Below are 10,000 nucleotides of genomic sequence, written 5' to 3' on the forward strand. Positions count from 1 at the left end.
AAAAGAAAAAAATCGTTAATGAAACTTACAACTGGTCTTATTGTGGGATGACACTATCTCCGAGGCAATACAATTCTGATATCGAACTAGTGCCATACAGTGTATGTGAACTATGGCAAAGTATAGTGCCATAGAAGAGGTGTGATTTAGATTTCAGAAAGTACGTTGTGAGCGCCAGAAACCTACTTTTATCTAAGAGATAAGCCTATGATTTTACGAAAGCGTCTTTGAAATTTTCAGTAATCTACTTCATATGTAGGATAGTCTTCCAACTCTAGTTTAAAAAAAAAAATTAATTATACATATCATGACCGAAAAATGAATTGTACACGCTCACAGAAATTTTGCCACAGGAAAGTTATCGAAGATAACTGTAATGGCAAAGTAAAATGCAAATAGTGCCACTATAAACTGAGAGCCCACTGGGCAAAGGAATTTTATTTTGAGAAGTTATAAGTCCAAAGAAAAAAGTAGCTTCGAGTTAAGGTTACATCGAATTGCGAGCACGAATTGCCCTGCCACTGTTCCGTACCATTTGCCAGTTATCTAATAATATCTCTTACCCCCCCCCCCCCCCCCCCCCCCCCCCACCCCCCCCCCCCCCTCCCCCCCAGCCCACTGTTTTCTGGCCCGCCTCACTGTCACACATGAAGGGGCATCTAATGAGGCCGCGTGGAACACGAGTTTCTTTCTCTTTTCCTTGGATTTGTTTGTCGTATTCTTCATTCTAACACCACTTTTTTCTATCAGATCATTCCATTCACATTATTTTTTCCTTCAGCTTCCTTTCCATGCACTTGTTTAATGCTCTTTTCGCTCTGCTTAACCCTCTATGTCGACTTTCTCCTATTATTCTTCTCTCTCTCCTTTCTCGCTCTTTTCCGTTTATTCTCTCGGCAATTTTTTGCTTTTCTTTCGTCTTCCTTATTCCCTTAACATTCGCTTATGAACTCCTTTACCATCCTATACGACTGTCTGCAAAACTTTGTCCTTTTTCTGTTCTACTAAAGAATGAGTAATATTTCAATTTGACTTTTCATCCAAAAAATATAGTGATGTTTAAATGCTGAAATAAAGATTTTCTTAGCCCAAGAGGATAGAGTTCTGAAAGCTTGCAGGTTATCTAAAAAGAAAAAAAATATACATATATTTTTAATAATAAGCTCTATGGCGTCGCGCCATGTTATTTAGCATAGATAATGACACACATCTACTTAAGCGTGTAAAACCATACAAAATTTGCATTACAAAACGTCTTCCATCAACTTTCTCACAACTTTTGAAAGTTATCTGTCATTAGAACCCATTACTGAAAGAGTGAAGAAATTAAATCACAGTCAAGTTCTTCAACAGATTTCCCTCCGTGACAGCTATCCCTCAGGTAGCTAGGTGGGTGAAGGCTTGTTTGAGACTGAATCAAATTTAGTTACGATTCGCCCGGGTGGCACTGACAGCAAATTCAATAATCACCCTCGGCCCATCATCGAAAAAAGGACTGAAAAGATCCCCCCCCCCGACCCCTCTCTCTCTCTCTCTCTCTCTCTCTCTCTCTCTCTCTCCGCTAGAAGATAGAGATAAAACGAGAGTAAACAGAGATTCAAGCGATGAACTTGGTTTAAAATCTAACGAAAAGTTTCCAGTGAAAAAAATGGTTAGGGCAGCAAGTACAAGTTCTTCTCTCTCTCTCTCTCTCTCTCTTCTCTCTCTCTCTGACATACATAAACATGCATGCATGCATGCATGCATACCTAAACTTACATTCATACACACCTAACTAACATACATACATACATTTATATTATATATCTATATTATATAATATATAATATATATATATATGCCATATAACCATACCATAAATGCATATACAGACACACACACACACACACACACACACACACACACACATATATATATATATATATATATATATATATATATATTATATATAAATATATATATAAAATATATATATATATATATATAAATATATATATAAAAATATATATATACTATATGAATATATATATATATATATATATATATATATATATATATATATATATATATATATATATGTTTGATTTTAAATCACAAAAAAGGTAAAAACGTGATGAAGCATATACGAACAAAGTTACAGCCACGAAGGAAAGGTTTCGTCCTATTACGAAGAAATGGTAATAAGGCGCAAGTATTCAGCATCTCATTGTTTTCACTTTTCCTTCGAGGCTTTTTAAACAAATTAATTCATAAATGTGTGTGTGTGTGTGTGTGTGTGTGTGTGAGATTTTCACGTTATTTTATATAACAATTCTTGTTCTTTATTTTTCCTTCGGTTCGTTCATACTTTAATTATCTTAAGTTATCGTAACTGATATATGGTAGATATTTACTTTAAATAAAATTCTAACTTAGCAATCGATTAAGTTTCCAGAGTTGCAGTGATCGGTTTTATATTAAACAAGTTTTGATAAAATACAAAGGAATGTTCAAAATTGTACCTCTCCATAACGAGTAACTGCTTCATGCTCTTCTCTGTGCATACAGAAATACACGTAAACTCCCACATACACACACACACACACACACACACACATATATATATATATATATATATATATATACATATATATATATATATATATATATATATATATATAATATATATATATATATATGTTTGTGTGTGTATGTCAGGGGTGTGTGCGTGTGTGTGTGTGTTTACAGTTCATCAAAACTCGTTTAATCAAAAACTTATTCGACTGCTAAGTAAGAATTTTTTGAAAGGAAATATCCATATATCAGTTACAACTGTTTTTTAATTAAAATATAAATCTTAACCAACGGAAGGAAAAAATAAATAACAAAATTTCTTAAATGCATCAACCTGAAAATCTCCGCTGGGTGAGCGAGATCGTTACAAATTCAATGTTGTTGAAAGAAAAAAGAAAAATGGAAGCCTACCGCAGAACTGACGTGCACGTGTCAGCAAGAAACGGATAAGGAAGGAAGAAGAGGAGGAGGAGGAGGAGGAGGAGGAGGAGAGAGAGAGAGAGAGAGAGAGAGAGAGAGAGAGAGAGAGAGGGCGAAGCGGTGGAAGCCGGCTAAATGTAGATAAGGAATTGCTTACCAAGAAAAGCCGTAGGCGAGATGATGCCTGTCCTCTTAGCCACGACGATGGCGATGCCGGACTCGAGGAAGGGGACGGTGAAATCTATCACACTTTCTCTCTCCGAATTGATCTTGAAGCTGCTCAGCGCCATGTCTGCCTTTCGGTTCATGAGTGCCGCCACCAGTCCGTTCCATTTGTTGCCCTGCAAGAGAAAAGAGAGGAAGGAAAAAGGAGGAGGGAGCTCTCGGGTCCTCTTCTGCCTCTCCGGGGAACTTTCTCTCATCGCCGAGGCTCTCTCTCTCTTTCTCTCTCTCTCGCCCTGAAAAATAAATGGCTTCTGCTTGTGCGTCTGTTTGCATCACATTGCAGTCAGGTAAATGTTAGGGCTTTTTTTTTGTTATTTATTTATTTAATTTTTGTACATTCACTGGCGACATAGAGCGTGAGTGTGCGCAAACAAGTTTTTATTTTTATTTTTTTTATGTGCATATCAATGTTTGTGGTTTAGCCTCTTGTTAGAAACTTAAAACTTTGGGTGACCTGATGCCGATGAGGTGGATCCAATAGTTGTTGCATTGAAAGCTGCCCTGAAAAGAAGAAAAAAGAAAACAAGAGGAAGCAAACGTCTTCAGAAGAACACTACAGCCATTGCACAACACCAAACAAGAGAGGCGAAGAGAAGCTTCTTAACTGTTAAAGCTGATGACATAGCGGTCTCATCCTTTAACTACTTGAAGAGACACAGAGACAGGAGGAGAGGACAGGCGAGTGGTCTAGGGCTGACGCTCGCTCGCCACCCCTAATTTGGTCTACGGCTAGTGTCGATTGATCACCTCTGTGTTAAAGGGTAGGGAGGATAGCTAAAGAATACTCTAGTTGAAAAGAAGTGAAAATGACTGGCTTATTTTTTTTAAGTTGCTCTTTTCATATGGAAGGGGACACGATTTTCAGAACTTTACTTTGCTTCATTTCGTTTCTCAAAACGCCAATTGCCTTGGGATAGTAAATAACTGTGCTGGCAAAAACAGAAAAATGAAAATGTGATGAGAATATGACCAGCGGCAAATCAACTGAAAGCACCTAAAGAAAAGGACTTGAATTTTGAATGAGGTCGCTGATGCTCGCTCTGTGGGTTGCCGTCTCATTCCTCAAAGTTATTCATTCTTTTATCAAAAACACATTTAGTTTAGTTCAGGAAGTTTAATTGAAAAGGAAAAGGGCCGATAGAACGCCAAGCTGAGTCCTACGGGGCAGACCTGAGAGCTATAGGAGTGAAAATATTTTTTTTTCTTTTTTGGAAAGGGGTTGCTATTATAGTTATGACTGCTAATATGTAAGAAAGGTAAAATTTACCTTGTGGCCAGACTGTGCGGTCGTATGTCTGCTTCCCTTGTAATCCTGGGGAAGAAAGTGTTGAGATTGAGCAACAAGAGGAAAATAGTTAGTGATTTATGAGTTATAATCATAAGAGAAAACTAAAAGTTTAAACATATACAGGATGTCCTATATCCCCTTTAGTTTAAGAAAAAATAAAAATCTGGAATTGTTTCTTGCAAAGAGTTCCGCGCCAACCGGCCTTCTACAGTTTCTTTAGATCTGCAGTTCACAAGATTTGGGTGTTGGTAATGAACACCTTATGCTTCTGAGTCATCAAATGACCATTCTACTCAAACTGCACGACAACTACTCAAACGGAGAGGATACAACGAAGATACACATGTCATGGATTTATCTACTGTACGTCAAAAAGAGGGGGACAAGGGATTTTGTTTTACTATCTTTGGTAATAGTAAGTACCAGTAGTAACAGAATCATAGTAAAGGGAATAGTAGTTGGGGTAACAGTATTTATTAGTAATAGAGACAGCAGTAGCAGAGTTGCAGTCCTTGACTCTGTAGACTAGTGCAATACAAACAACATACGATCTCGATTTTAATTCAGCGACTCAAGTTACTTATTCAAATTAGCAGGTAGATTTCCTGAGATCTCAACGTACAAATGCCCGCACGAGTTGAATATATATATATATATATATATATATATATATATATATTATATATATATATATATATATATACATACATGCGTGTGTGTGTGTGTGTGTGTAATAATATGAATCTACTGGTCATTTTTACAGATAAATATGTAATGAACAAGCCACACAATGCCCTCTTAATCTTCTTCAAGTTCTTTGCACTTATTATTTATTTGATTTTTTTTGGATACGCTTGTCACTACAAAGCCATGAGATCCAACTTTCAAAGAAATATGAAGAAATCATGATGTCCGGTAGCGGGAAACGAACCCGCGTTACCATAATCACGACGAGGTCACCTTGCCGACCTGACCACGAGAAGGATAAAAGTCTATTCCTTCTCGTACATATATATACCCGTCGTTTTCAGATATATATTCATTAGAGCTGGAACAGACCCATCCTCACCATCAGTCAAAAGTGGGCAATCGTTTTTATTGCTTTCAGGCTGAAATATATATGTAGCATCTACTGATCATTTTCACCAGATACATATGTATATAATTGTAATAGCCACAATGCTCTATTACGGTTATTACAATTACACACACACAACCCACACGCTCATTTATATACATGTTGAAATATGCGCTCAGAACTCAAAAAATCTACGAATATAATTAGAAGTCTAATCTACTGTCTTTTTTACATGCGGAATTCAAATCACGTGAATTTATATAATTTTTCTTCTTTAAGATAGTCTATCTGAACATGTAGCAATGTTCTTCCAAAAGCTGTTCAAGACATCGCCGTAGTTAAGTCTTGGGATACAAACAATCGAGCACTCAGACAGACAGTGTCTCCTTGTCAGTTGTATGATATCAATACAGATCTGCGTCGCTGAGGGAAAGGGCGTTCATTGGTATGTTGCAGGTCGTGTGATGGATATTCACCATGAACGTATATTCCATTGCCCAGAAAATATCTTCTCTCATTCCTCTTTGTACCAATATCGTCATGCACACTGAATAAACAACAACCCAGGTAAACGGATATGATTCCTACTGTTCTGAACAAATATTTTCAAATGACTATTTGACAAATCCATGAAACAACATTTGGAAGAAACATGAACTGATGTTCAAAAATCAAATATGTACAGAGATGATGGATAATACCGAATTCTCTTTTCAGTTCCCGTCTCCCTATACACACATATAAGAACACTCATATATACACACATACACACACATAGTATATGCATGTGTGTATGTATGTATGGATGGATGTATGTATACAGTGAAACCAATGTTATGTATTTGTACGTTTCATCAGTATGCAAAACACCATTTTCATACGAAAGTCAACTTACTGTAAAAAAAAAAAAAAAAAAATGACGAACAATGTTTATATATGAAACGACAACTTACAAAGGAGCAGACACACATTTGGACTAAAGCAGAAATGTTTCTCAAGTTACATTCATTTACTTCCAACTGTTTGTGGTTTGGATAACATTAAACAGAATTTTCAGTCGTAGAATATTTCATATTTCCACGATTATCACATGCTTTGTTTGGAGGTGCTGTTCAGTAGCCCAGATTGTTGCCTTCAATGGAATGATGGCTTGGGATCCATACCTTTCATAAAATTTCGTTAAAATACCAAGCCTTAGTTGTGTTGCCAGTATTGTCAAATACCTAACTGTACCTGAAAAATGGGATCGATAGAAGACAATTTTTAAAAATAATTCAAGGAAAGGGAGGCTTCATAAATAAAGAATAACAAACGTGTTTTGAAAGAATCTATTTCTTTCTTGTTTTTGAACGAGAAAATTCATACTCCGTTTAAGCTTTCAAACCTTGGCATATACCGAAATCTTTTATCACTCTTTTCCTCACTTTCGATTTAGATTTTTTATTCTATTTTATTTATGTATTTATTTATTTAGCTATTTTTTTTTAACGGTTACCTCCAGGCAACTTTTGTTTATTTGTGGTTTCAGTTTTTCATTTTTAGTTGATATGTATGTCAGGTTTATCATTTGTCTATTGGTAATTCTTAACTATAATATGTTTAATAATGTTATGTGGAATCCTTCGCTAATGATAATCAATATAATAATAATAATAACAGATTTCTTCTTCACGTTTTATCGAAATCAGAATCTCTCTTATCAGTTTCAGCAACGAACCAGCCTTGTCCTTGTAAGCAGTAAAGTTCCACGACTAGACAGTGAGAAAGTGAAGTTTCTAATTCGAATTTCTGCACAAAGTGAATGTGATGTGAATGAACTCACAAGCATTACAAAATATAGAAAAACAATTCTACCCGAGCACCTCTGGGGTTATACACACGTATTTATTTACAGTAATAATAATAATAATAATAATAATAATAATAATAATAATAATAATAATAATAATAATAATAATAATAATAATAATAATTAAAATAATTAATAAAATAATAATAAAATAATAATAATAAGTAATAATAATAATAATAATAATAAAATAATAATAATAATGCAGACAATATGTATGTCAGGATAGTCACTTAGCGTTAAGATGTAATTTCAAATGATTTCAGGGAGTTCGGAAGTCAAATTTGGCAAAACATGGTATTACAAATTTGGTATAACAACATATAACTGAAACAATAGTCCACTCGTGCCTGACAGAATTCACGTTGACCCTTCAGCTGTACCAAACCACACCCTCTCCATCTCTATGTATAACAAGGACGTCATGCCGAAGCTTATTTCCAAAAGAAGGTGGTTATAGAAGTCAGGAGATCGAGTTTAAAATACAGACACTTACGTATCTTGCGACGCCATTTTAATATGAAGTAGCTAATTCATCAATACATGTATTGTAAACTATAATTTTCAAAGTGTTTGTGTGGGGATTAGGGTAACTAAGTGGTACATTGGACTCAATTCCAGAAGTCCAAAGATCGATCCCGGTCCGCAGAATGAGTCCAACAGGGCGCGAATAGATAGTGCCATCCTCAGCTAGGAGCATAGGACTAGCAATCTCATCCCAAATGACCTGCTGTGAACTCTGGCTCCCTAGAAAAGACGAGGCAAACGAGCAATGTTCCTATCCCCACCGGGGGGGGGGGGGGGTGGCTGGATGCTGATGCATCCCTCCCTCCCTCCTCTCCATCGCTGACTACTCAGAGACCCGCTTGTCACAACCAGTCACACGCAGATGGTTCTGCAGATGGTTCTCCTCTTCACAATTCATCTTCCTCGCCTTCTCAGGTTCCTCTGAAGTTCCTGCTACTCCTCCCGCAACCTTCTAGGGAGATATTAATGAAGATCTTGATATTGTCTCAGACAGGCCCAGAAGGAACTCATTTTAGAAGGGAATTTACGTTTTTTTTTTTTTATCTCCTTTTTGGATCCGTACACAGGTTTTCACGTAATTTCCTAGATTTTACGAGGTGAAACCTCTGTACAATATATACGGTCAGACAATGACCAACACAGTGGTTTATCGTGGACAAAGCAGAAGGATAAATTTTCTTGTTTGAGCATAAAAACTGTTAGAGGGAAAAAATGAAACATATACACAATTAATGGTATTAATACGTAATAGCGCGCTGTGGACAGATCATATGTGTATCAGAACTTGGCCGTTGGTCGCGTTGTTTTCTCAGATCAATTTTTTCCTTAGTATTGTCTGTTTGTATGGTGTTTTTACGTTGCATGGAACCAGTGGTTATTCAGCAACGGGACAGACGGCTTTACGTGACTCCCGAACCACGTCGAGAGTGAACGTCTATCACCAGAAATATACATCTCTCACTCCTCAATGGAATTCCCGAGAATCGAACACGCGGTCACCAAGGTGGTACCCCAACACCATACCGAACATCAGATCTGTCTTCTACAGGACTAACACGGGCCTATAGCCTTGGTGAGGAGTCTCCTCGGTAATGTAAGCAACATGAATATTTTCGCCGTTAAATTACTTATGTTTTTATTTAAAAAATATATAAGTGGAGGTGGTACATTTTAATTAAATCATATACATATATATTTATATATATATATATATATATATATATATATATATATATATATATATTTCCGGATTATTATAATATAGTTAGTTCTCATCGTTATCAATTTTATGAAAGAACAATGGATAGTTGAAAATCAAAGCGTATTCCGGTTTACGAATTAAAAGTTATAGGGGGAAACAATAAACAGTCAGAGATAAATGTCCTGGGCACCACTCTCGTAAATACATACGTATATACATAAATATATATATAATATATATATATATATATATATATATATATATATATATATATATATATATATATATATAATTATATATATATAATGTGTGTGACATTGTGCTACAAACATGTTATTTCCTTACTTTCGGTTTTATTTTTTTTTCAAATAGGATTTTGTTGTTCTATATCTTAAGTGGCATCATTTTAATTAATGGTAAGGCAGATCTTCATGTGTTTTTTGTTTTCTTCTTCAAAATCCCTACAAAAAGCATAGTAGTTCCCAATATCTTTTTCTTATCATATTATTACCACTGTCTTCTTTCGCTACAACTCTTCCCACTTCATGTGGTGTTTATGTTTGTGGCAGCTTTCCACCTACCACTGTCTTTAATATTACTCTGAAAAACTACTGTTGAAGTAGTGGGCATCAGAAGAAGTTAGGCATCTCTACAGTGATAGTTTGTATCTCTCTTTCTATAACACACACACAAACACACACACAATTTATCTCGCAACGTTACCGAAAAGACGAGTCCCAAAGTTAACGTCAAATCCATTCAACTTTGCTGTTAGAATAGGACTGAACTGAGGAAAAACTTGTGCCTCATTCAACTTTGATCAAGCTTTGAACTCTGAAGGAAACAGACGTCTTAGTT

At 35.7% G+C, this 10,000-nt stretch overlaps 1 protein-coding gene across 5 annotated transcripts in view; it reads right to left on the bottom strand.

The window, feature by feature from the left end:
* Window positions 1-10,000, bottom strand: part of LOC135208415 (glutamate receptor ionotropic, NMDA 2B-like) — a 1,060,362-nt gene that overhangs the window by 128,511 nt on the left and 921,851 nt on the right. For 4 of the 5 annotated variants that reach the window (XM_064240561.1, XM_064240559.1, XM_064240557.1 and 1 more), the window contains exons 11-12: window positions 4,466-4,510; window positions 3,131-3,314 (exon numbers count right to left, since the gene is read on the bottom strand). In XM_064240561.1, the coding sequence (XP_064096631.1) occupies window positions 3,131-3,314; window positions 4,466-4,510 (229 nt within the window). The remainder of the gene's footprint in view (window positions 1-3,130; window positions 3,315-4,465; window positions 4,511-10,000) is intronic. The other variant, XM_064240560.1, reaches the window with a different exon arrangement.

Source organism: Macrobrachium nipponense, chromosome 35 (genome assembly GCF_015104395.2).
Source record: "Macrobrachium nipponense isolate FS-2020 chromosome 35, ASM1510439v2, whole genome shotgun sequence".
NCBI classification, from domain to species: Eukaryota; Metazoa; Arthropoda; class Malacostraca; order Decapoda; family Palaemonidae; genus Macrobrachium; species Macrobrachium nipponense.